The following is a 25,576-nucleotide window of genomic DNA, read 5'->3' as shown; positions in this document are numbered from 1 at the left end:
GCGCCGCCGCAGTCCGCCGCCTCCCGGCACTCCTGGGGCTTCTGCTTGCCGCCGCGCACCATCTCCAGCCGGGCGCGCCGCTAGCCACGTGTACCTACTCTGGGCTCCCGGTCCTCACGTGGTCCCAGCATTGGCGGAAACTTGCTGTGCTTCCAGCTCTGAGTGCCCACAGCGCGGAGCTCCGTTCCCATGGCGACCCTGGTGTTGGAGGATGGGTTGGTCCTGCGGGGCCAGCCCTTTGGGGCCGCTGTGTCGACTGCCGGAGAAGTGGGTAAGCAAGCCCGGTCCGGCTGCCGATCTCGTCCCACTCTCTGCGGCCCTTCTCTGCCCAGTCTGCCCTAGCCAGACCCCGCCATTTTCCCGCCTACACAACCCCACCCCCACCCCCCTTTCGGCAAGTCCCCAGCCCAGCCCCTTTCATCTCATGGTCAAGGCAGCCTCTACTAGAGCATTCTCGTGGAGTGGGGCAGTGTTCCCAAGGGGGCCCTCCTGAGCCCCAGCCCTGCCTCTTTCTTGCAGTGTTTCAAACCGGCATGGTCGGCTACCCCGAAGCCCTCACAGACCCATCCTACAAAGCACAGATCTTAGTGCTGACCTATCCTCTGATCGGCAACTATGGCATCCCCCCAGATGAAGTGGATGAGTTCGGTCTCAGCAAGGTAGCCACACCCAATGCCTAGGTGCAGTATTTCTCGAACTTGTTTTGTCCTGATTCCAGGCTTACTGAGCCTTAGTTCTTAATTTGCCTTCCACTTGGAAGAGGGAACTCTAGGTAAGGGACATGTTATTCCTCCAAAGGACCATGTCTCATCACAAACCTATGAATACACTGCATTCTAGTTTACAATGCAGTATCTTCACTAACATGTCAAGCTCCAGTTTTGTCAACCGTAAACACACTGACAAACTTGATTTCATAAACTGCAAAATTGAGGCCCTGACAGACCAGGGTAAGGCCTCCTGGAGCCAGCAGATCACCACGGATGCTTTTCTGTCACATGTGTTGTAAACACACTTGTCCATGTGCAGACTAGACTTCCTGGACACAGAAGGTTCTGCCAAACTACCTTCAAATCCCTAAGTAACAAGCTCCATATCCATCTTTCCTTAAATCTTCCACTAAGCAGATGTAATTTGAATATGCAACTCCCTCCCACGTAAAGGACCTGTTTCTCTAGTTATTGAATGCTTATCTATTAGATAACAAATTTCTGTTATCTTTTTATGTATATAATCCCCTGTGAAGGAGGTATATTCCCTGAGCCTTTATCTTTATTTAGTAAGGTATTGTGCACCTACCCGTTTTACACTATTTTTATCACACTCTGTAATTATGATCTTGTTTATTTACATGTTACCTTGTTGATTTTCATGCTCCCTAAGTAACAAATTAACATTGTGACCGTAGGGACCGTGCTCACTGTTCCTCCCCCAGCGCTCAGTAAATGTTTATTGGCTACAATCATGTATCAGTCACCTTGTTCTTGAGGAGTTCACAGTTCTGTGAAAAAGACACAAACTTGTTTTGTCCTAATTCCAGGCTTACTGAGCCTTAGTTCTTAATTTGCCTTCCACTTGGGAGAGGGAACTCTAGGTAAGGGACATATTATTCCTCCAAAGGACCATGTCTCATCACAAACCTATGAATACACTGCATTCTAGCTTATAATGCAGTATCTTCACTAACATGTCAATCTCCAGCTTTGTCAACTGTAAACACATTGACAAAATTGATTTTATAAACCTGCAAAATTGAGGTTTTATGTAGAAACCAAGAACAGTGAAAATGAAATAAGCTTAGGTGAGCTCTAAGGAGGAGACACAAGCTGCAGTGGGTGACTAGGGTGGCTTCACAGAAAAGGGGATTTATGATCTCAATTTGGGGTAAAGGAAAATGTCATTTTCAATTTTTAAAAAAATGGTTTATTGATTTCAGAGAGGAAGGGGGAGAGAGAGAGAGAGAGAGAGAGAGAAACATCAATGATGAGAGAGAATCATTGATTGGCTGCCTCCTGCACGCCCCCTATTGGGGATCAAGCCCCAAACCCAGGCATGTGCTTTTGACTGGAATCGAACCCGGGACCCTTGAGTCGCAGGTGGACGCTGATCCAAACCAGCTAGGGCTCATTTTCAATGATTAATCAGGCACCCTGGGCCCATGTGTTCAGTGTTTCATATGGGGGATAGCACTGCTGGTAAAGGGCAGAAGCATGAGGGGCTTGGTGTGCTTAAGGAATGATAGGTCATTCAGTGTGGCTGAAGCACAGGGCTCATGCCATACCATGGGAAAAGACGACATAGCAAGGTATGAGGCCCTGGGCTCTCATGATCTCTTCCTTCCATCAACAGTGGTTTGAATCCTCGGGGATCCACGTGGCAGGATTGGTGGTGGGAGAGTGCTGTCCCACCCCTAGCCACTGGAGTTCCATCCGCACCCTTCACGAGTGGCTGCAGCAGCATGGCATACCTGGCCTGCAAGGTATAGTGCAAGCACACGTGTGGTTGGGCAGAGGACTGGTGCCTCGATGGGAAGAACCAAGAGAAGATCTCTGTGCACTATTGGGACTTGAGTTCAAGGTTGTGAAAGAATCTGATTTGAATGTTAGATTGGGGTCTGGAGCAAGGAACTGAGCTCTTGCTCTCATGGAAAATTTCAAACATACAAAAGGAAAAAAGAGCATATAATTAACCCCCAGCTTCTATAGCCACCAACTCAGGGCTAAACTTATTTCATCACCATTACTGTAACCCCCGGATTATTGTTATTATTTAATATATTTTTTATTGATTTCAGAGAGGAAAGGAGAGGGAGAGATAGAAACATCAATGATGAGAGAGAATCATTGGTTGGCTGCCTCTTGCACACTCCCCAGTGGGGATGCAGCCTGCAACCTGGGCATGTGCCCTGACCAGGGAATCAAACTGTGACCTCCTGGTTCAATCACTGAGGCAAGCCAGCTGGGTCCTGCTGGATTTTTTTTTTTAATATATTTTATTGATTTTTTACAGAGAGGAAGGGAGAGGGAGAGAGAGTTAGAAACATCGATGAGAGAGAAACATCGATCAGCTGCCTCCTGCACACCCCCTACTGGGGATGTGCCCGCAACCAAGGTACATGCCCTTGACTGGAATCGAACCTGGGACCCTTCAGTCCGCAGGCCGACGCTCTATCCACTGAGCCAAAACGGTTAGGGCGGATTTTTTTTTTTTTTTTTTTTTTTTTGTTTAACTTGAGAGTTTTATTAGGGTCTCCATACAGATAAGTCAGGTCATAATTGGGGCAGGAAGCACATGCAACTCAAAAGCCTCACTGAGAAGTTTAGTGAAGGGACTAACCACTCCAAGGAGAGGGCAGGTCCATGAAACGTAACAGGAGATGGCAGAGAGCCCTGAGAAGAGCTATACCAAGATCTCGCTACAAACAGCCACCAAAACCCAGGGAGTCCCTATAGGAAAGGGGTCCCTGACGGGAGCACGGCCACAAGTCACCCCGGGGTTTTCGAAGCTTATCTCAGACATTGTGTCATTTACCCATAAATATTTAAATATCTCTGAAGAAGGAATCCTTTTAAAACATGACCACAATAACATCGTACATTTTAAAAAGTAACAGTAATTCCTTAATATCAAATATCCAGTCAAGGTTTAAAGTTTTCCCAGTTATCTAAGTCATTTTTTCACGGCTTGTTTCTTTGAATCTGAATCTAAACCAGATTGGTACATTGCATTTGATTATATCTTTTTAAACTATGGGCCTTGTAACTATTGACAGAAACAGGTCAGTTTTTCTTTGGAGTATCCCAGTCTGCATTTTGTTGATTACATGCCTGTTGTTTCATTTAGCATGTTCTTTTTCTATAAACAGATAAATCTTGATATTCTGTAAACAAACAGATCTGGATTCATGGTACAATTCAGATGTGAGATTCTTGGCAAGAATATTGGATGGTAGTGTGTTTCCATCAGTTTGGCTTAGCAGCCGTGGGCAAACTACGGCCCGCGGGCCAGATCCGGCTGTTCTATCCGGTTCTCTTGCTCTCCCCTCCGCTCCTTTACTTTGAATTTATATTAGTTCACACAAGCACTCCATCCATGCTTTTGTTCCGGCCCTCCGGTCCAGTTTAAGAACCCATTGTGGCCCTCGAGTCAAAAAGTTTGCCCACCCCTGGCTTAGGGTTTTGATGCCCATAGACCAGCTGTGTGTGACGCGGCTCTGGAATGGAAGTTCTCCTGGAAGTCTTAACCTCATGCATGACTGAGTTGGGGGAGTGGGATCTCTCAGAGTGTGCTACTTTGACAGGAGTGGACACTCGGGAGCTGACTAAGAAGTTGCGAGAACAAGGGTCTCTGCTGGGAAAGCTGGTCCAGGATGGGACAGATCCTTCAGCCCTGCCATTCTTGGACCCCAATGCCCGCCCCCTGGTGCCAGAGGTCTCCATTAAGGTACAGTGGGCGAGTGGGAGAGTGTTGTAAGCTATAGCACGGTAATTACAGTCTGTCCGTAACCATGGAGAGCACTTGAGGTAGAATCAGAAGAGGCCTCTCAAGTTAGGGGGTTGGTGTGTGCCTATCTATACCCACTGATCACAGCTGCCAACCATTGCCCTTTTTTTCTCAGGTTCCACAGGTTTTCAATGCAGGGGGTACCCCTCGCATTCTTGCTTTGGATTGTGGCCTAAAGTATAATCAGATCCGATGCTTGTGCCAGCGTGGGGCTGAGGTCACTGTGGTACCCTGGGACCATGCACTAGACAGCCAGGGTGAGTAGCTGGGTTCTCTGTAGGACCACAGGCAAACAGTATGTGTGGAAGATCTGTCCCTGGGTCTAATTGCTAAAGCCAACATGAGTTGCAGGGAAGACAATGGAGATAAGGGCTTTTGCTCTAATGGTAAGGGCTGCAAGTGTGTCTGTAGTTGAATACTGGTTATGACGTCATCTTTTCTGCCCATTCCAGAATATGAGGGTCTCTTCCTGAGTAATGGCCCTGGTGATCCTGCCTCCTATCCCAATGTGATATCCACACTGAGCCGTGTCTTATCTGAGCCTAATCCCCGGCCTGTCTTCGGGATCTGCCTGGGACACCAGCTGTTGGCCTTAGCCATTGGGGCCAAGACTTATAAGATGAGGTGGGATTTATGGGGAGAGGAAGAGCCTGCACTACTGACAAGAGGGGTGGGGAGTCTTGAGAAAGGGCATGGAGTTGGTGTTTATTAGTGTTGAAACAGAGCAGGAGCTGGTGAGGGTCCTGAGAGTAATGAGAGCTGGGTTTGGTCCAGGGGTGAAGGAGGGTGAAAGGGGCCTGTGACTCAGCTGCTTCCATCCCCAGGTATGGGAACCGAGGCCACAACCAGCCTTGCTTGCTGGCGGGCTCTGGGCGCTGCTTCCTGACATCCCAGAATCATGGGTTTGCTGTGGAAACAGACTCCCTGCCGGCAGGCTGGCTTCCTCTCTTCACCAACGCCAATGATCATTCCAATGAGGGCATTGTCCATGACAGCCTGCCCTTCTTCAGGTGAGCCTGGGTGATTCTGGCACAGGGACTGGATGTGTACAGCTTTGAAGCCCCCTGGGATTTGAAGGTCCAAAAGTAAAGAGGGATCGTGGGCCCCAGTCATCTATCCCAATCCCCACCTCCGAGGCTGCCACTGCCCAGGCCAGTGATGGTGACAGGTTTCGTGATCCAATCTCTTCAACAGTGTCCAGTTTCACCCAGAGCACCAAGCTGGCCCTTCAGATATGGAACTTCTTTTTGATATCTTTCTGGAAACTGTGAAAGAAGGCATCACTGGAAACCCTGGGGGCCAGACAGGTAAGCACCTGAGAAGAACTGGGTTGTGGAACCAAGAACAGGGCTGGCTCTAGGATGAATGTACCCCAGGAAACTGATACAGTTTGGGAGGTTAAGGAGGGAGGGGTGGGAAAGCACCCAAACCAAGATGATTTATTTATACTTCTATTGAAAGCAGCTCCTGACTCATGAGTCCTGGGTTCTGGTTCTTTTGTTGTTGTTGTTATTTTTTTTTATTGATTTTAGAGAGTAGAAGGGAGAGGGATAGAGAGACGGAAACATTGATATGATGTGAGAGCAGAACATCAATGGCTGCCTCCTGCACACCACCCACTGGGGATCAAGCCTGCAACCCGGGCATGTGCCCTGACCAGGAATCGAACCGTGACGTCCTGGTTCATAGATCAATACTCAATCACTGAACCACACCAGCCGGGCTTTTTTTGTTGTTCTCACCTGAGGATATTTTTTCCATTGATCTTTTTTTTTAAATATATTTCTTTTATTGATTTCAGAGAGGGAGAGAGAGAATCATCAATGATGAGAGAGAATCATTAATTGGCTGCCTCCTGCACGCCCCCCACACTGGGGATCGAGCCCGCAACCCGGGCATGTGCCCCTGGCCGAATCGAACCCGGGACCCTTCCGTCTGTAGGCCGATGCTCTGTCCACTGAGCCAAACCGACCAGGGCTCCATTGATCTTTTGAGAGAGTGGAAAGGAGGGGTAGAGACAGAGAGAGACATCAGATGTGAGAGAGACACATCAATTGGTTGCCTCCCGCACACACCCCAAACAGGGCCAGGGATTGAGCCTGCTACTGAGGTACATGCCCTTGACCGGAATTGAGCCCATAACCCTTCAGTCCACGGCGGGTGCTCCAACCACTGAGTCAAAACTGGCGAGGGCTGGGTTCTGGTTCTGACTCTGCCATCCACTAGAGCAGTGGTTCCCAACCTTTTTTGGGCCATGCTCCACCTAAGCATCTAAAATCCTGATGCCCCCCCCCCCATGACATATAATTCTTATTATTCAAAAAGTGAGCTCCTATTCACATGGAGGAAGCCTAAAAGGCTATTAACTTGGTCTAAACAAGCTTCTAAAGAGCATGGCATCCATGAGAGAGAAAAATAAAAGAACGAAAGGACAGTTGTACTGAGGAAGAAATCACTAAGAAGTTGTTAAAAAAATAATAATATGAAATGATACAAAAAAATGGCAAATAGCCCTAACCAGTTTGGCTCAGTGGGTAGAGCATCAGCCTGCAGACTGACGGGTCCCAGGTTTGGTTCCAGTCAAGGGCTTGCACCTTGGTTGCGGGCACATCCCCAGTAGGGGGTGTGCAGGAGGCAGCTGATCGATGTTTCTCTCTCATCGATGTTTCTAACTCTCTATCCCTCTCCCTTCCTCTCTGTAAAAAAATCAATAAAATATATTTTAAAAATTTTAGAAAGTGGCAAATAAAGTTTCAAAACATATAATAGAGAATTGAAATGCATAAATATGTTACAATACATATTTATATACTGTATATGAGGCCCCTAGAACCATAAGAAATGCAAAATATTCACTGTTAATAACTCATTCTCGAATTGCCCCCCTTAAAAATCAGATTGCCTCCCTGTGGGGCGTGTTCCCCACGTTGGGAACCACTGCATTAGAGTCATTGCTTGTTCTGGATTCTTCTGTGAAATGAGGGGGTTAATCCAGATGATTTCTCTCAGGTCTCGCTTAGTTCTGTCCATGACTCGCTTTGTTTCCACAGTTCGAGCGCGGCTGGCTGAGCGCCTGTGTCTGCCCGGGGCTCCCAGCCCAGGCTCTGGGCTTCCCCCACCACGGAAGGTCCTGATCCTGGGCTCGGGGGGCCTCTCCATTGGCCAGGCTGGCGAGTTTGACTACTCAGGTTCTCAGGTAAGTCATGTCCATCCATCCCTCTGGGTGTGTGAGCCTCAGGAATGGCTAGAGTCTTGAGGAGAAAGGCGGAGGCTTGAACCTTGGTTGTGGGGGGAAATGAAGGAGGAAATCTGGGGAATGTGCGGAGAGGTGAGGTGCTGAGGAGGAGGAGTGGCTGTTAGGGACTAAGAGTACAGGGAGGAAAGAAGATGGAGACTGTTACAGTCTTCCTTCTGCAGTCGAGGTGGATGTGCCATTTTGTCTCCCTAGGCAATCAAGGCCCTGAAGGAGGAAAACATCCAGACGTTGCTGATCAACCCCAACATTGCCACAGTGCAGACCTCCCAGGGGCTGGCCGACAAGGTCTATTTCCTTCCCATAACACCTCACTACGTCACCCAGGTACGACTGGGGTAAGGCTGGGCTGAGGAGGGGGACCCAGGTGGGCACACTGGGTTTCTAAACTTCTTTGATCCATTTCCTAACTGCAAGGTACTAATGCCTCTCTCCTTCCTCAGGTGATCCGTAATGAGCGTCCAGATGGCATATTACTGACTTTTGGGGGCCAGACAGCTCTGAACTGTGGTGTGGAGCTGACCAAGGCTGGAGTGCTAGCTCGGTATGGGGTCCGGGTCCTGGGGACACCCGTGGAGACCATTGAGCTGACTGAGGACCGGCGCGCCTTTGCCTCCAGGATGGCAGAGATTGGCGAGCATGTGGCTCCCAGTGAGGCAGCAAATTCTCTTGAACAGGTTTGAGAGGTGGCTGGAGGGAGGTAGAACGGTGTCATTTTCTTTATATCTCATTTTCTGTGTCCAGGAACCCTCTGTGCAGCCTGCAGTCAAGGCCTGACCTGTTGGTTTATCTCTTCTGCTCCCTGCAGGCCCAGGCAGCCGCTGAGCGACTGGGGTACCCTGTGCTGGTGCGGGCAGCCTTTGCCCTGGGTGGCCTGGGCTCTGGCTTCGCATCCAACAGGGAGGAGCTCTGTGCTCTCGTGGCCCCAGCTTTTGCCCATACCAGCCAAGTCCTGGTAGACAAGTCCCTGAAGGGATGGAAGGAGATTGAGTATGAGGTGGTGAGAGACGCCTATGGCAACTGTGTCACGGTGAGTAGATGGAGACAGGGTGGGAGCCGTGCCGGGCAGTACGAGCTCTTGTAAGAGCAGAGGCCAGGGTTCAGACCTCTGTGCGTTCAGTGTCCCTCAGATCCAGGATAGATACAGCCACCACTCTTTCCTGACCCCCTTTGGCAGTGACCTCCATGGGACCCTCTCTTCACAGGTGTGTAACATGGAGAACTTGGACCCACTAGGCATCCACACTGGTGAGTCCATAGTGGTGGCTCCGAGCCAGACGCTGAATGACAGGGAGTACCAGCTACTGCGGCAGACGGCCATCAAAGTGACCCAGCACCTTGGCATCGTCGGGGAGTGCAATGTGCAGTATGCCTTGAACCCTGAATCTGAGCAGGTGAGACTCTAGGTCCTGGAGCTGATATTCTAGCTATTGGATCTCCTTCCTCCCCAAATTTTTAAAAAATACGTTTTTATTGATTTCGGAGAGAGAGAGAGAGATGGGGAGAGAAACATCATTGATGAGAGAGAATCGTTGATCGGCTGCCTCCTACACGCCCCACACTGGGGATCAAGCCCGCAACCTTGGGCATGTGCCTGACCAGGAATCGAACCGTGACCTCCTGGTTCGTAGGTCGACGCTCAACCACTGAGCCATGATTGCCGGGCCCTCCTTCCAAAATTTTGAGGCCTCAAGGCCAAGAGGCCTTTTGGCCCTACAGACCCCAGAGTAGAAACTGGGATTGTCTTTGGTAGGGTTGGGCCTTGGTGGGAGGGGGCTGTTGCTATCCATCCCTTTGGGGAGGGCTTTGTTTTCTTACCTTTCTGAGATCTCCTAGGTGGGCCTTCTCGGCCAGTTACCTGGTGACTCTGTTCTCTCTGCAGTATTATATCATCGAAGTGAATGCCAGGCTCTCTCGAAGCTCTGCTCTGGCCAGTAAGGCCACAGGCTATCCACTGGCTTATGTGGCAGCCAAGCTGGCTTTGGGCATCCCTCTGCCTGAGCTCAGGTACAAGGGTCGGGGAGGTCAGGGAGGTAAAGAAAACTCATGGACAGGGAATATGAAAAGGACATTGGTCTGGATGTATGGGGATGGAGAGAGCTATCTGGAGGTTCAACTTGTGTATCTCCCCCTCTGTCCTTCTGGCACCCCCACCTGATGGCTCCCAGGAACTCGGTGACAGGAGGAACAGCGGCCTTTGAACCCAGCCTGGATTACTGTGTGGTGAAGATTCCCCGCTGGGACCTGAGCAAGTTCCTTCGTGTTAGCACAAAGATTGGAAGCTGTATGAAGAGCGTTGGTAAGACACGTCCGGAGACCCCTCCTCAGATCACCCCCCGCGGTCCCACCTGTCCCAAGAATCTGGAATGTCAGAGATAGTTCCCTGGCATGGCCTTTCAGCATCTGTATTAGCAGCTTCTTGGGAATACAGTTCCTCAGAGCTAATAGGGACATTTCAAACTAAGAAAGGAGGTCTTATTACTAGGAGTGGGGATTGAAGGCATCTGGAAATCTATGTCAGAATACGCATGCCCCCTCCCGCCCGACGCAGGTCAGACTCTGTGGGAGGGGTGATAGCCATCAGAGAATCCCATCTCTCTCATCTTACCACTGAGTAACTGACAGGAAAGGAAAGTGTTGTGGCCAAATAGAGGGCAGCGCCAAGAACTGAAAACGACCTGCTTGCTGGTGTTCCTCTGACAGTGAGGCCGCTTCCGTGAAACTCCACCCACAGCATTTCGTGGCATTTTGCCCACGGCCTTTAGGCTGTTAATGGTAGTGACTGTGCTAGTTTAAAACTCTGATGCTTGGGGCAAACAATGGCTGCTGTTTTTCTGTGAACCCTCTAAATCCAAGTCAGCACAGTGGTAGCCATTCTTTTTTTTTTTTTTTTTTTTTTTCTTTTTTCCCAGAGAGGAAGGGAGAGGGAGAGAGAGGTAGAAACATCAATGATGAGAGAGAATCATTGATCGGCTGCCTCCTGTATGCATGCCCCCTACTGGGAATCAAGCCTGCAACCCGGGCATGTGCTCTTGACTGGAATCGAACCCAGGACCCTTCAGTCCACAGGCCGACATTCTATCCATTGAGTCAAACCATTTAGGGCAGTGGTGGCCATTCTTAGCACATCTCCTTTCCTGGGCCCTTTCTGCCATGATCACTAAATGAGATTTTTTTTTTTAACACAATGTATAAGATGAGAGCAGGATTTCAGAGACCTCTTTCTTTTCTTTCTTTATTTCTTTTAATTTATTGACTTCAGAGAAGGGAAGGGAGAGGGAGAGAGAGAGATAGAAACATCAGTGATGAGAGAATCATTGATCGGCTGCCTCCAGCATGCCCCTTACTGGAGATCGAGACCTCAACTCAGGCATGTGCCCTGACCAGGAATTGAGCTGTTACCTCCTGACTCATGGGTTGACATTCAACCACAGGGCCACACCGGCTGGGCTCAGAGACCTTTTTCAAAAAAGAAGGAAATTTAGTGGTGAACAGTGAGTGGTCGGCCTCCGAGCAGTGGTAGGGCATGCTGGGATTGCGTTAATATGCTTCCTTATCGCGTCCTTTTAAGTCGCCTTAGGCTGTCCTCTAAGACATTTCAGCCACCGGGCATGTGCACGAACCACAGTGCCACCAGCTAAGGATAAGAGCACTTCACTGTGTTCCCATCCCCATTAAGAGCAACAGTAGCCTTCACACAAGTTAAGTCTAAGCTCAGATATTATTTCAGAATTTTTAGAAATCTTACAAGACTGCCAAGTTGTTCCTTCTGGAGATGAATTTGTTACATGAAAATTATAGTAAACATGGGAACGAAGCCATAATTAAATTGTGGCTAAAAGAAGTGGATTGAAAATAGGACAATCAAAGATTGATTCCTAGATGAGACATTTCAGAGTTTTACATCTATTCAAGTATTCTTGGAATGTGATCTTTGGTAACTTTTATTATACAAGGAAGGTACAGCTATCATTGAGAAATTAGAAAAAGATAGTTTAACCAAAGAATAATCACTTTTAATATTGTCACACAGAGATTAATTTGGGCATATATATGAGTCCAGGATTTTTCTAGGCATGCAGGTGTGAGTGTTGGGGTTTTCTTTTACCCAAGATAAAACTCTTATGATATAAACACATTACAAAGGAATTAAAATCACTTACAATCCAGTTCCTTAACACTGCTATTAGTATCTTGGTGTTTTAAAATTTTCTCTAAAGAAACAAATATTAGGATTGTAAATAAATAGAGTTGGTAAAAAATACTTGAAAACCATGGAGTAAATTTTCAGAGGACATGAACAAAACTTTACAGAACAGGAAATCGGTAAACAAACTGGGGGAAGGGGGGAAGCTCCCTCTTAGTAATAAATAGAAATCTAGCCCTGGCCACCTGGTTCAGTTAGTTGGAGCATCATCCTATACACCAAAAAGATTTCAGGTTCAATCCCCAGTCAGGGTGTGTACGGGAGGTAACTGATCAATGTTTCTCTCTCACATCATTGTTTCTCTCTTTTTCTCTGTCTCTCCCTCTCTCCCTCTCCCTTCCTCTATTCCTCCCTCTCTCTCCCTTTCTCTCTAAATCAATAAAAGCATGTCCTCTGTTGAGGATTAAAATAAATAAATAAAAGCGTCATCCTTGGGTGAGGATTTAAATAAATAAATAGAAATCTAGTTAAAGGAGATAATCTGCCCTGACTGGTTTGGCTCAGTGGATAGAGCATCGGCCTGTGGACGGGGGGTCCTGGGTTCGATTCCGGTCAAGGGCATGTACTTTGGTTGTGGGCACATCCCCAGTGGGAGGTGTGCAGGAGGCAGCTGATTGATGTTTCTCTCTCATCGATGTTTCTAATTCTCTATCCCTCTCCCTTCCTCTCTGTAAAAAATCAATAAAATATATTTTTTAAAAAAGGAGATAATCTGCTTAACAAATTTTTGTTGTTGTTGTTAATCCATCTGAGGATATTTTCCCCTTGATTCTTAGAGAGAATGGAAGGGAGGGGGAGGGAGATGAGAGAAACATCAATGTGAGAGAAAGAGAAACACATCAATTGGTTGCCTCCTGCATGAGTTCCGACCTGACCAGGGCGGGGATTGAGCCTGCAACCAAGGTATATGCCCTTGAACAGAATCAAATCCAGGACCCTTCAGTCCTTGGGCTGATGCTCTTATTTACTGAGCCAAATCGGCTAGGGCCGTGGTCAGCAAACTGCAGCTCGCGAGTCACATGCGGCTCTTTGGCCCCTTGAGTGTGGCTCTTCCACAAAATACCATGGCCTAGAGAGTCTATTTTGAAGAATTGGCATTAGAAGAAGTTTAAGTTTAAAAAATTTGGCTCTCAAAAGAAATTTTAATCGTTGTACTGTTGATATTTGGCTCTGTTGACTAATGAGTTTGCCGACCACTGGGCTAGGGCTTAACAAAAATTGTTTTAAATGATGATACACATTTCTTAGAAGGTTGGTTAAACATATACTTTGTATTGTAAAGCACAAACTTTTATAAAGCAATTCATACTTAACAAGAGCCAGAAGATGTATCTTACCTGTTTCCCCTGCACTTCTGGAAATTTATCCTAAGGGGCTAACCCAAAGCATAGAAAACAGCCCTGGCTGGGTAGGTCAGTTGGTTAGAGCATCATCCTGATACACCAAGATTGTAGGCTTGATCCCCGGTCAGGACACATACAAGAATCAGCCAATGAATGCATAAGTGGAACATCAATTTGAAAGAGAAACATTGACTGTCCACCTCTTACACGCCCTCTACCAGGAACTGAGCCCGCAAACCTGGCATGTGCCCTGACCAGGAATTGAACCGGCAACCTTTTGGTGAATAGGACGTTGCCCAACCAACTGTGCTACACTGGCCAGGGCCCATTCTAGGCATTTGAATTCCATATTCACTAATAAAACATGAAAATTGTAGGGGGCAGAGCTGAAAGTTTAAGATTTTTCCATAATGAAACACCATAAATCTCACCACCATGGGACCCAAGAACCTCTGGAGAGGAGGTTTACTTGACTAAACCATAGACATTCCGGGCAGCTCCCCGACCACCAGGCCCTCAGTCTTCACATCCTGTGTCTCCAGGTGAAGTGATGGGCATTGGGCGTTCCTTTGAGGAGGCCTTCCAGAAGGCTCTGCGCATGGTGGACGAGAACTGTGTGGGTTTTGATCACACAGTAAAGCCAGTCAGTGACATGGTAAGTGGCCACCACTTCCCCTGGCACCCCCTCTAACGTGAACGCTGCTGCTCTCTGTCCCCAGCCCCGGAGCCCATTCCCAGCAGTAGTAGCAGCAGTCATTAGTGGACACTCGCTGTGTTTTCACTTTGCTGAGGATTTTGGGATGTCATCTCACTTGTTATATGAGGACGTATTAGACTTGGTTTTATAGATGAGGAAACAGGCTTAGCGAGGTTGTTGAACTTGCTCGGCGCCGCGTAGGCAGTGAGAGGCAGAGGCAGGATCCACGTCCAGGTTTTTGCGACTGCAGAGCCTCCGCGCTGGTCTGCAGTTCCCTCTTGAAGATGATGACAGTCATGCTCCAGGCTGTCTGAGGTGCTGACAGTAGATTGGGAACATTTTGCTTAACATTCTGCCATCTCCTGCCTCTGCACAATGCTTTGTCTCCATCTGTCTGCCCTCTCGCACTAGGAGTTGGAGACTCCAACAGATAAGCGGATCTTTGTGGTGGCAGCTGCTCTGTGGGCTGGCTACTCGGTGGAGCGCCTGTATGAGCTCACACGCATCGACCGCTGGTTCCTGCACCGCATGAAGCGGATCGTCGCACACGCCCAGCTGCTGGAGCAGCACCGTGGGCAGCCTTTGCCCCCACACCTGCTGCACCAGGCCAAGCGCCTTGGTTTCTCAGACAAGCAGATCGCCCTTGCGGTTCTCAGGTGAGAGATGGCGGCGAGGGCCTTGGGCTGAGAAATGGGGGGCAGTGACCCTTGGTACTAGTGAGAAGCCCTCAGAAAGGGAGAGTGGGGGCTTTGGCGGCCTCTGACCTTCCCTAGGGTATTTTCCTCGGTGACCCCGGCCCTGGGATCTTCCTCCACTACTCAGTCTGTACCCCTCTCCCAGGGCCTATGTTTCTGTCCTCTTTCCTTTAGCACAGAGCTGGCTGTTCGCAAGCTGCGTCAGGAACTGGGGATCTGCCCAGCGGTGAAGCAGATTGACACAGTTGCAGCTGAGTGGCCAGCTCAGACAAACTACTTGTACCTGACATACTGGAGCACCACCCATGACCTCACCTTTCGGACGCCTCACGTCCTGGTCCTTGGCTCTGGCGTCTACCGTATCGGCTCCAGCGTCGAGTTCGACTGGTGTGCCGTGGGCTGCATCCAGCAACTCCGAAAGGTCCGGGAGCTGGTCTCTCATTCTGTTTTCCCTGCTGCTCTGTTCAGCTGCAGAGACTGCCTTCCACCCATGCTCCATCCTGGCCCTTTCTGTTAATTGCTCCTCTTTGCATCTGTTGTAGGGCTTTGGGTTGGGGCAAAGGTCCCCTTAGCCTATCTTGTGCCCCTCACAGGCATGTGTGTCCTTTCCAGCACTTGGTGCCCACTTCTCAATACCTACGGTGCTCGCCCCACTCCCTCCCCGGCGGGGTGCGCTGCGCAGTTATTGAGGAAGCTGAGGCAGTGCTCTCCAGAGTAGGGGCTTTGGCTTAGTTTCTCCATCCCTTCCTCTCACCTGATTGCTAATATCAGTCCCTCCCCGTTGCAGATGGGGTATAAGACCATCATGGTGAACTACAACCCGGAGACAGTCAGTACCGACTATGACATGTGTGACCGACTCTACTTTGATGAGATCTCTTTTGAGGTGAGAGGGATGCAGGCTCTCTTAGCCTGAGGGGCCGGGATCAAGTAGGAGTAGCTGGCCGACCTAAGATCCTTTGGAAGTTGTGGGATGTGAAGGGATGTGGTGGAGGGTGAGGAGCAGTGAGCCAGAAGGCTGAGGCCCTGACCCCACTTGTCCCCACCGCTGTTTCTCCTCCTGCCCTGTAGGTGGTGATGGACATCTATGAGCTAGAGAACCCCGAAGGCGTGATCCTCTCCATGGGAGGGCAGCTGCCCAACAACATGGCCATGGCTTTGCATCGGCAGCAGTGCCGGGTGCTGGGCACCTCCCCTGAAGCCATCGACTCGGCTGAGAACCGTTTCAAGTTCTCCCGGCTCCTTGATACCATTGGCATCAGCCAGCCTCAATGGAGGGAGCTGAGTGACCTAGAGGTGGGCTGGGACCTCGTGGGAGGCTGTAGGATGTCATGGGTGAGTGTGACCAATCTAGCTAAGCTCCCTGCACCCTTAGTCTGCTCGCCAGTTCTGCCAGACTGTGGGGTACCCCTGCGTGGTGCGCCCCTCCTATGTGCTGAGTGGCGCTGCTATGAACGTGGCCTACACTGATGGGGACCTGGAGCGCTTCCTGAGCAGCGCAGCTGCCGTCTCCAAGGAGCACCCTGTGGTCATCTCCAAGTTCATCCAGGAGGCCAAGGTAGGCTGCAGACAAAGAAGTCTCTAGGGCAGGCCCCTCTCTGGTCCCACAGACATTCATAGGCACAGTGATCTGGGAAGGCTGGGTTGCACCAAGGCTCTTAAAGCAAGGGAGCATCTGGGGCAAGTGGGAGAAGACAATGGTCCTTGCTCTACATCACATTGTCCTGCGAACACACACATCCCCTCCTCCCAGGAGATTGATGTGGATGCCGTGGCCTGTGATGGTGTGGTGGCAGCCATCGCCATCTCAGAGCATGTGGAGAATGCAGGTGTGCACTCCGGGGATGCCACGCTGGTGACCCCACCACAAGACATCACTGCCAAAACCCTGGAGCGGATCCAAGCCATCGTGCATGCCGTGGGCCAGGAGCTGCAGGTCACGGGACCCTTCAATCTGCAGCTAATTGCCAAGGTAGGGCGAAGGGGTTAAAGGAAGGGACTAAAGGGCCACAGTGCCTCCTCGTTCTGTGCTGGCCCCAGTGCCAGGGAGCTCAGCACTCTCTCCGGCCCTCGTGAAAGTAGGCACAAAAGGTGGAGGGACGGGTTGTGGCTAGGACCCACAGTGTCAGGGTTTCTGACCTGGTTGATTCCCCACAGAAATAAGTGCGGGGATGAGTCGTGGTCAGGGAGGTATGTCAGCAAGCCCAGCCTGGGAAGGCCTAACCAGTTCTCTGCCCCAGGATGACCAGCTGAAAGTCATCGAATGCAACGTGCGTGTCTCTCGCTCCTTTCCCTTCGTCTCCAAGACACTGGGCGTAGACCTAGTAGCCTTAGCCACGCGGGTCATCATGGAGGAAGAAGTGGAGCCTGTGGGGCTCATGACTGGCTCTGGAGTCGTGGGGGTCAAGGTAAGGAGGATCAGCACCCTGAGGTTTGCAGGCAGCAGCTGGGAGGCAGGAGGAGAGAGTTCCTTCACGTACACATTGTCAGCGTGTAAACCCAACACCTGCTGTGGGTAGGTGTTGCTCGGCCATGGAGTGATGAGGAGGCCTTTTACTCTGTAATGGGAGGCGAGAGGAGTTGGATCCAAAACAGCTTGTTTATAGAACAGTTTCTAATAGACCTACATAATAGAATAGAGATATGAAAAATGCTAAAGGAGTTTGCAGACAGCAGGTACCACTTCTAAAAAGGGTGACCTGGGACAGCTTCAGAGACATGGTGGCACTTGAACTAGGCCTGGAAGGACGGTCGGGTGTTTGATTTGCAGAACTTGGTGAGGAAGTGTCCCAAGGCCAGGGGACAGCTGAGGGAAAGCTCAGGTGTGCTGGGGAGGCAGCTGGTGGTGGGTGGAGGTTACACGTGGAGCAACAGCAGGCAGGCTAACCCCGCTCTTTGGATGGGACCCAGAAGAGGGTCTGTAGCTGCCTCTCCCACTGTGGGGAGGCGGCCCCTCTCTCACCTCCTGCTCTTTCAGGTGCCCCAGTTTTCCTTCTCCCGCCTGGCGGGTGCTGACGTGGTGTTGGGTGTGGAAATGACCAGCACCGGGGAAGTGGCCGGCTTTGGGGAGAGCCGCTGTGAGGCCTACCTCAAGGCCATGCTAAGCACTGGCTTTAAGATCCCCAAGAAGAACATCTTGCTGACCATTGGCAGCTATAAGGTACAGAATTGGGGGTGGGGGCACTCAGAGAGATGGGGTGGATGGCCTGGCCTTGAAGTGGGAGACTGGAGAAGTATAACCTCATCTTCCTCTGCTTGGTCAGAACAAGAGTGAGCTGCTCCCAACAGTGCGGCTGCTGGAGAGCCTGGGCTACAGCCTCTATGCCAGTCTGGGCACCGCTGACTTCTACACCGAGCACGGAGTCAAGGTACTGGCTCCACGGCCTCCCCACACTGCCCTGCAAGGGTTCGAAAGTACCAAAGAATTCTCTCCCTCTTCCCCTCTTTTATTGTTATTGTGCAAATCACGTATATTCCATTCAGAGAAAGTAGAATATGCAGAAAAGCAAAGAAAAAAAGCCCTGTGATTTCTCTACCACTGTTAAAATCTATATATATAAAAGCCTAAGCAACTATTAAGGCAGGACGACTTGCCGGTAGCTGATATGCGCAATGACCACTAGGGGGCAGATGCTCAACACAGGAGCTGCCCCCTGGTAGTCTGTGCGCTCCCACAGCCAACCTCCCCCTGGGCAGCCAACCTCTCATGGTCCCTCCCTGTGGCCGGCCGGCCCACATTGGCCCTGATCCCTGGCCAGGCCGAAGGACCCCACCCGTGCATGAATTCGTGCACTAGTTCTAATATATTTCCTTCCAGAATTTTATCTATTTGTGTGTGTATGTATGTGTGTGTGTGTAGGCACATCCTGCAGAGTCCTTTATCACCAAGTTTAGATGTCTTCCCTGTCAAGAAATAGACTGCCACCAGCAAATAGAGGCAGCCCTGATCCCCACCCAGTCTTCTCATGGGCTCCCGGGCCTCCTCCCCTCCCTTCAGGCTGGCCTTCCTTGCCAGGCTCAGATTGGCCCTGCCCTTGTCTCTGGGCCCCAGGTAACAGCTGTGGACTGGCACTTTGAGGAGGCAGTCGATGGTGAGTGTCCACCACAGCGAAGCATCTTGGAGCAGCTGGCAGAGAATCACTTTGAGCTGGTGATTAACCTGTCCATGCGTGGAGCTGGGGGCCGCCGTCTTTCTTCCTTCGTCACCAAGGGCTACCGTACCCGACGTCTGGCCGCTGACTTCTCTGTGCCCCTCATCATTGACATCAAATGCACCAAACTATTTGTGGAGGTAACTGAGACCAGGGTGCAGGGAGGGAGACAGCCAGTGTTAATGGGGGAGGAGGGAGAATGAGCATGTTGTGGGTTGGGAAATCTCAGAATGAAGCAGCCATGCGAATAATCCAACTTTGTGGCTACAGAGAGAGAAGGTGAAGATAGAGAGGCAGGAGCCTGGTTTATGGGAAACCCAGTCCCTACCTACAACTCCCAGAATGCCCTTAAATCAGAGCTGACTCTGGTTTCCATCTGCAGGCCCTGGGCCAGATCGGGCCAGTCCCTCCCATGAAGGTGCATGTTGACTGCATGACCTCCCAAAAGCTTGTGCGGCTACCTGGTACGTGCAGCTCAGGAGGACCTGGCTCTGGCCGCTGGGAACAGCTGTCAGAGACCCTGGTGTGGTGGGGGATGGCCGAGGGCCCACTCCCTGCCCTGGACTGCACAGAGTGGACGCCCAGAATCTTGGTCACTCAGCTCCTTCACTCCCCAGTGCACAGTGCCCTTGATTGAGTTACCTCCCCACCTCTCGCTTTCATGTTCCTGCCGCCCCAGTCACCTCCTGGATGCCCTTCATGTATGAATCTTCCTCTGATCTTACCGCCTTCCCATTCTCCCAGGACTGATTGATGTCCACGTGCACCTGCGGGAACCAGGTGGCACGCACAAGGAGGATTTTGCCTCGGGCACAGCTGCCGCCCTGGCTGGAGGCATCACCATGGTGTGTGCCATGCCTAATACCCGGCCCCCCATCATCGATGCCCCTGCTCTGGCCCTGGCCCAGAAGGTGAGCTCTTGCACCCCTGCTTCATGGTGACCCACGTGTCCCCACCAGCCTCCCCTTCCCCCTCCCCAGGGCCCAGGCCACTGGTGCCAGACTGCATGGGTGCGCTGGGCCCTTACCTCATACTGTCCTCCCCAGCTGGCAGAGGCTGGTGCCCGCTGTGACTTTGCCTTATTCCTCGGAGCCTCATCGGAAAATGCAGGGACCCTGGGTCCGGTAGCTGCGTCTGCTGCAGGGCTGAAGCTCTACCTCAACGAGACCTTCTCCGAGCTGCGGCTGGACAGCGTGGACCAGTGGATGGAGGTAGGGAGTTGGCAGTGGAGGGAGGCAGCCGGACAATCCCTGCTGGCTGGAGGGCCCCACAAAGTGGGCTGACAGCAGTGAGGAGCCAAGAGCTCTGTGAGGGCTCCAGGCTCTCCCAGAAAACTCTTTCTGCCCCCAGCATTTCGAGACGTGGCCTTCCCACCTTCCTATTGTGGCCCACGCGGAGCGGCAGAGTGTGGCTGCTGTCCTCATGGTGGCTCAGCTGACCCAGCGCTCGGTGCACATCTGTCACGTGGCTCGGAAGGAGGAGGTGAGTTACACCAGAGGTCCTGGTGCCCCTATGCGTCCCAGTAACACCAGGAGGTCCGGGGAGTCCTTGGGGCAGTAGCGGGTCTGAGGAGCCTGGAGCTAGACCCTCAGCTTGTCTGCCCCATAACTTTTCAAGAGGGGATGTTGGCCGCAGGGCTTGTAGGGCAGGGCATAGGGAGAGGCCTCCTCTGCATTTCCGTGCTCTCGCCCAAGATCCTGCTGATTAAAGCTGCAAAGGCCCAGGGGCTGCCCGTGACCTGCGAGGTGGCGCCCCACCATCTGTTCCTGAGCCGAGATGACCTGGAGCGCCTGGGGCCTGGGAAGGGGGAGGTCCGGCCTGCGCTGGCCTCCCGGCAGGACGTGGAGGCCCTGTGGGAGAACATGGCCGTCATCGACTGCTTTGCCTCAGACCACGGTGAGAGGGCCCGCAATGTGCCTCCTCCTGCCCAGCAGGGATCTGGGCCAGGCCCCTGGCCCCACGAAGACTGGGACTTGATCTGTGCAATACCCCAGCCCCTACTACAGTGCCTGGTGCATGCTAGGTGCTTGATAAATGTTCAGTGAAAGGATGAGTGAGCAGATAAGTAAAATGGTACACGAGAGACCATGGGTCGGGCGGGGCCCCAGAAGATGGCAGCAGTCCCTGTTTACCCATTTTCCGATCCCCAGAGAAAAGTAGTGCCGGGAGGGAGGCGGCAGTCCTGGCGTGGTGTGGCTCCCAGAGGTGGAGGTGATTGGTGCTGAGGGTCTGCTCTTTCTCCCAGCCCCCCACACCTTGGAGGAAAAGTGTGGGCCCCAGCCTCCCCCTGGCTTCCCCGGGCTGGAGACCATGCTGCCGTTGCTGCTGACGGCTGTGAGCGAGGGCCGGCTCAGTCTGGACGACCTGCTGCAGCGCCTGCACCACAACCCTCGGCGGATCTTTCATCTGCCCCCACAGGAGGACACCTACGTGGAGGTGGGGGATGGCGGGATGAGGGCCTCCAACCCTGGGCCTCTCCCATGGGTGGTCTTTCTCTCGCTTGACTCATGACTCTGGCAGGTGGATCTGGAGCATGAATGGACAGTCCCCAGCCACATGCCCTTCTCCAAGGCCCACTGGACACCCTTTGAGGGGCAGAGGGTGAAGGGCACCGTTCGACGCGTGGTCCTACGAGGAGAGGTTGCCTATATTGATGGGCAGGTACGTGTGTGGCCGGTGCACAGTCCCAGTTGTGCCATTTTCATCCCACCCCAGCACATCTGTGCTGCCCCACTACCCCCTCCAGCTGCCCTGGTACCGTCCGCCAGGGCACTTTTTCTCCTTGCTGGCTTCATTCCTTCAATCCCAGTCGGGCGCTCTCCTCACTCCCCGACCCCTGCCTTCTGCCTGCAGGTTCTGGTGCCCCCGGGCTACGGACAGGATGTTCGCAAGTGGCCTCAGGGAGCTGTTCCCCAGCTCACGCCCTCAGTCCCTGCCACCAGTGAGGTCACCACGGTACACACACTGCTGGGCTGGGGGCAGTCTGGGAGTGGCAGCCAAGGCTGGGGTTTCAGGGCGGAAGGCTCTTTACTTGACAGTTAAAATCCCCACCACCTACTTCTGTCTGCTGCAGACCACAGAATTAACTGTCAGTTTAGGAGGTTGCCCGTGGGAAACACGGACCCATTAACCAGAGATCTCGGGGGCCAGTGGTGGGGCCAGCACGCGCCTCCAGAAAGCAGAGTGCCTGCCCTGCTGCGGACAGCACCGTGCTCGGGGGAGGTCCTGGAGAATGGAGTCTGTGTGGACACTGAGCAGTTGGCTTTTCATGGTGGGGTGACCTTGAGAAGGGGTTGGATCAGTGGTTTTCCAAACACGAGACCAGTGTTTGCTCTGCAGACGCCTGAAAGGCCCCGCCGGGGCATCCCAGGGCTTCCTGACGGCCGCTTCCACCTGCCGCCCCGAATCCACCGAGCCTCGGACCCAGGTCTGCCAGGTAAGAGGCCCTGTCATGTCGGTGCGCCACCTGGACGTGGAGATGTGTGGGGCAGCCTCTCTCCCCTGCACCCCCAGTGTCCCGGATGGACCAGTGGTCTGGGAGCTGATCCAGGCCCTCCCCTCCCAGCACCTCATCGTTCTCTCCTTACCCCGTCCTTCCTGCCATCCCCTCATCCTACCTGATCTACTGTACCAACCTTTGCCTAAATCAGTCTGCCCAGCGTCAGGGAGGCCCCATAGCTTCTTCTCACCGGTCCTTTTTGTTGTGGGCAGCTGCATTCCTGTGCCTGGGAGCTGGGATGCCATGGGGCTGCAGAGTGTGGGGTAAATCCAGGGGGTCAGCGATGTGAGCCTGGCCGTTCCCCTTCCCTAGGATCCCTTTGCCACTTGGGAGGGCCCGGGGGGGTTGGGGGCCACTGCTGGCATACATCAGCCCCATGGGAAATCATGTGTGTCCCCAGAGCTGCTAGTCCTTTGCCTCCCCTAACCTGCTAGAGCTACTGTGGTGTGAGCCAGTTTAACACAGACTCTGTGATTCAGAGTCCGGGGGGGCACGGGGGCTCTTCTCAGCACTCAGCCCCAGGCTTACATCTATGCTGTTGCCCGTTTGCAGCCGAGGAGCCAAAGGAAAAGATGTCTCGGAAGGCAGCTGAGCCAGGTGAGAGGCCCCCCGACACACTCGCCTTGGGGACCTCTGAGCCGGCCTGGCAGGAGGGACACTCTGACCAGCCTCTTCCGCCCCATCCCTCACAGCAGAGCTGATGGGAACCCTTGATGGCACCTGCTACCCTCCACCACCAGTACCTAGACAGGCGTCACCCCAGAACCTGGGGACCCCTGGCCTGCTGCACCCCCAGACCTCACCCCTGCTACACTCCTTAGTGGGCCAACATATCCTGTCCGTCCAGCAGTTCACCAAGGACCAGGTGCCTGGGGGCTGGGGACCGGGACACCAGAGCGAAAGGATCTGGCAGCTCGGGGCCAGGACCTCCAGGCGCTGCCCTCACAGCTGACTCCGGATCTTTCTTAGATGTCTCACCTGTTCAATGTGGCCCACACGCTGCGCATGATGGTGCAGAAGGAGCGGAGCCTCGACATCCTCAAGGTCAGGGTCGGGCTGTGGGCTGAGGATCCCGGCCCCGGTCAGCAGGGCTGTGCGGTGGTCAGGGGGGCCTCCCTCCCCTGCCGTAAGCCCCTCGTGTGAGTCCGAACCTCCCACTCACTCAGCTTTCTCTGCTGGGAAGGCCTGCTGCTCCAGGTCCCATGTCTGTCCTGTCGGCATGCAGCTGACTCGCGAAGCCCTGAGCATCAGCCTACTCACCTGGTCCCTTGGTCTGTGCTGATAGACTAGTGGGGGAGAGCTGGGATGTTTCCTTTTCTCCCGGAGAATGTGTCTCATTCAGATTCCTAGCAAGGGCTTTTTGGAGGCAGAGCCTTCAGCTCAGCATGACACAGATGGTGGAATTCATGGGGAGGTTTGAGGGGAGGGATCCTCTCAGCACTCCTCTTGTGTAAGCTGGGGAGAGAGGCCGCCTGTGTGTTCCCTGAGAGGAACACACACGTACCCATCCCTCTCCCCCAGGGGAAGGTGATGGCCTCCATGTTCTACGAGGTGAGCACGAGGACGAGCAGCTCCTTTGCAGCCGCCATGGCCCGGCTGGGGGGCGCTGTGCTCAGCTTCTCCGAAGCCACATCCTCCGTCCAGAAGGGTGAATCCCTGGCTGACTCCGTGCAGACCATGAGCTGCTACGCGGACGTCGTGGTGCTTCGGCACCCGCAGCCCGGAGCCGTGGAGGTGAGGCCTGTGCCCGGGGACCAGGGAGGCGGGACTGGGACAGGGAGACGCAGAGGGCAGGACTCTCCTCCCTTGTGCCGTTTCACAGCTGGCAGCCAAGCACTGCCGGAGGCCAGTGATCAACGCTGGGGATGGGGTTGGAGAGCATCCCACCCAGGCCCTGCTGGACATCTTCACCATCCGGGAGGAGCTTGGCACTGTCAACGGCATGACGGTGAGGGTGTGGCCTGCCCAGGGAAGGCCTGGTGAGGGAGGCGGTGGGAAGTCGCTCCTTTATCCCGGGCATGCTGCATCCGGGCCTGAGGCCAACGCTTTGAAATGGGAAGGGGGTGCTCAGTCCGGGGGCCCTCTTGTGACGGGGTTCCTCCCCTAGATCACTATGGTGGGGGACCTGAAGCATGGACGCACAGTGCATTCCCTGGCTTGCCTGCTCACCCAGTACCGAGTCAGCCTGCGCTACGTGGCGCCTCCCAGCCTGCGCATGCCACCCGATGTGTGGGCCTTTGTGGCCTCCCGTGGCACCAAGCAGGTGAGACCCCGGGAGGCCATGGGGGACATGGGTCAGGCAGGCAGAACTGGCGCTGCACTCACCCCGCTTGGTCTCGCCCTCCAGGAGGAGTTTGAGAGCATCGAGGCGGCGCTGCCCGACACCGATGTGCTCTACATGACGCGGATCCAAAAGGAGCGCTTCGGCTCCACCCAGGAGTATGAAGCGGTGAGTGCCAGGGGGCAGGAGCCAGGGCTGGTTGCGGGCACCCAGACAAGAGGCCGGGGAGGCCGGGCTCCTGGAGCTTGGTCAGCGCCCCTTGGTTGTGGTCACGTCGTGTGGGTGTGGAGAGGACCTGGGGAGCCGGGGCTGTGGCCTCACAGCCTCCCTGCCCTGAGGTGCTGACAGGGCCCCTGTCTGTCTCAGTGCTTTGGCCAGTTCATCCTCACTCCCCACATCATGACCCGGGCCAAGAAGAAGATGGTGGTGATGCACCCAATGCCCCGCGTCAATGAGATCAGGTGACGTGACGTCAGAGTTGAGGCTCCCCCGGGGCTGGCTGGGGAGGACCCTGAGGCCTGGACAGGCCATCACGGGCTCCGTGGTGACTCTCGCCTTCTCTCGCAGCGTGGAGGTGGACTCGGACCCCCGAGCAGCCTACTTCCGCCAGGCCGAGAACGGCATGTACATACGCATGGCGCTGTTAGCCACCGTGCTGGGCCGCTTCTAGGGGCCCGCTCCTCAGCCTCTGGCTCAAATGCTGGGCATGGAATCCGGTGCCCCCCACGGGGGCCGCACACATCAATGCTCTGGGATATCCAGGTAGCTCACGTGCTCATGTGCACACACGTGCAGACCACACTCCTGGTATTGGACTGGACTGAGCTCTCCAGCATGGGGATCAAACCTGTCTCCCTCTTGCACCTCAATTCTGTACAGTTTTTCTACTGACTAAATAAATAGCTTAGCTGCCTCTAGTCCTGCTTCCTTGCATGTCTTCTGGCTTC

The 25,576-nt window shown here is 53.1% G+C and overlaps 1 protein-coding gene across 3 annotated transcripts; it reads left to right on the top strand.

Moving 5' to 3' along the window:
- Nucleotides 1–133: 133 nt before the first annotated feature.
- CAD (carbamoyl-phosphate synthetase 2, aspartate transcarbamylase, and dihydroorotase) lies at nt 134–25,547 on the top strand. Of its 3 annotated transcripts, none has more exons than XM_080685104.1 (44): nt 134–271; nt 520–659; nt 2,350–2,479; nt 4,301–4,443; nt 4,619–4,760; nt 4,956–5,127; nt 5,328–5,513; nt 5,698–5,810; nt 7,554–7,699; nt 7,952–8,083; nt 8,200–8,433; nt 8,565–8,786; nt 8,962–9,150; nt 9,639–9,763; nt 9,925–10,055; nt 13,849–13,961; nt 14,415–14,659; nt 14,873–15,119; nt 15,486–15,584; nt 15,770–15,994; nt 16,074–16,256; nt 16,452–16,670; nt 16,939–17,106; nt 17,676–17,858; nt 17,962–18,066; nt 18,750–18,989; nt 19,232–19,313; nt 19,594–19,760; nt 19,896–20,060; nt 20,200–20,331; nt 20,544–20,745; nt 21,095–21,285; nt 21,370–21,510; nt 21,703–21,804; nt 22,189–22,285; nt 22,901–22,945; nt 23,044–23,213; nt 23,318–23,392; nt 23,870–24,082; nt 24,171–24,296; nt 24,456–24,611; nt 24,696–24,797; nt 24,996–25,090; nt 25,197–25,547. In XM_080685104.1, the coding sequence occupies exons 1-44, from the start codon at nt 190–192 to the stop codon at nt 25,297–25,299; spliced, it is 6,678 nt and encodes a 2,225-aa protein (XP_080541230.1). In that variant the 5' UTR covers nt 134–189; the 3' UTR covers nt 25,300–25,547. The 3 variants fall into 3 exon arrangements, with proteins under 3 accessions (XP_080541230.1, XP_080541229.1, XP_080541231.1); XM_080685103.1 differs by having other exon boundaries at nt 23,041–23,213; XM_080685105.1 differs by lacking the exons at nt 16,452–16,670; nt 16,939–17,106; nt 17,676–17,858; ... (18 more) ...; nt 24,996–25,090; nt 25,197–25,547 and having other exon boundaries at nt 16,053–16,192.
- Nucleotides 25,548–25,576: the final 29 nt, after the last annotated feature.

Source organism: Plecotus auritus (assembly GCF_963455305.1).
Source record: "Plecotus auritus genome assembly, chromosome: 8".
In the NCBI taxonomy this organism is placed as follows: domain Eukaryota; kingdom Metazoa; phylum Chordata; class Mammalia; order Chiroptera; family Vespertilionidae; genus Plecotus; species Plecotus auritus.
The sequence above is the reverse complement of the archived record's forward strand: the minus strand, read 5'-3'. Positions and strand labels throughout refer to the sequence as shown.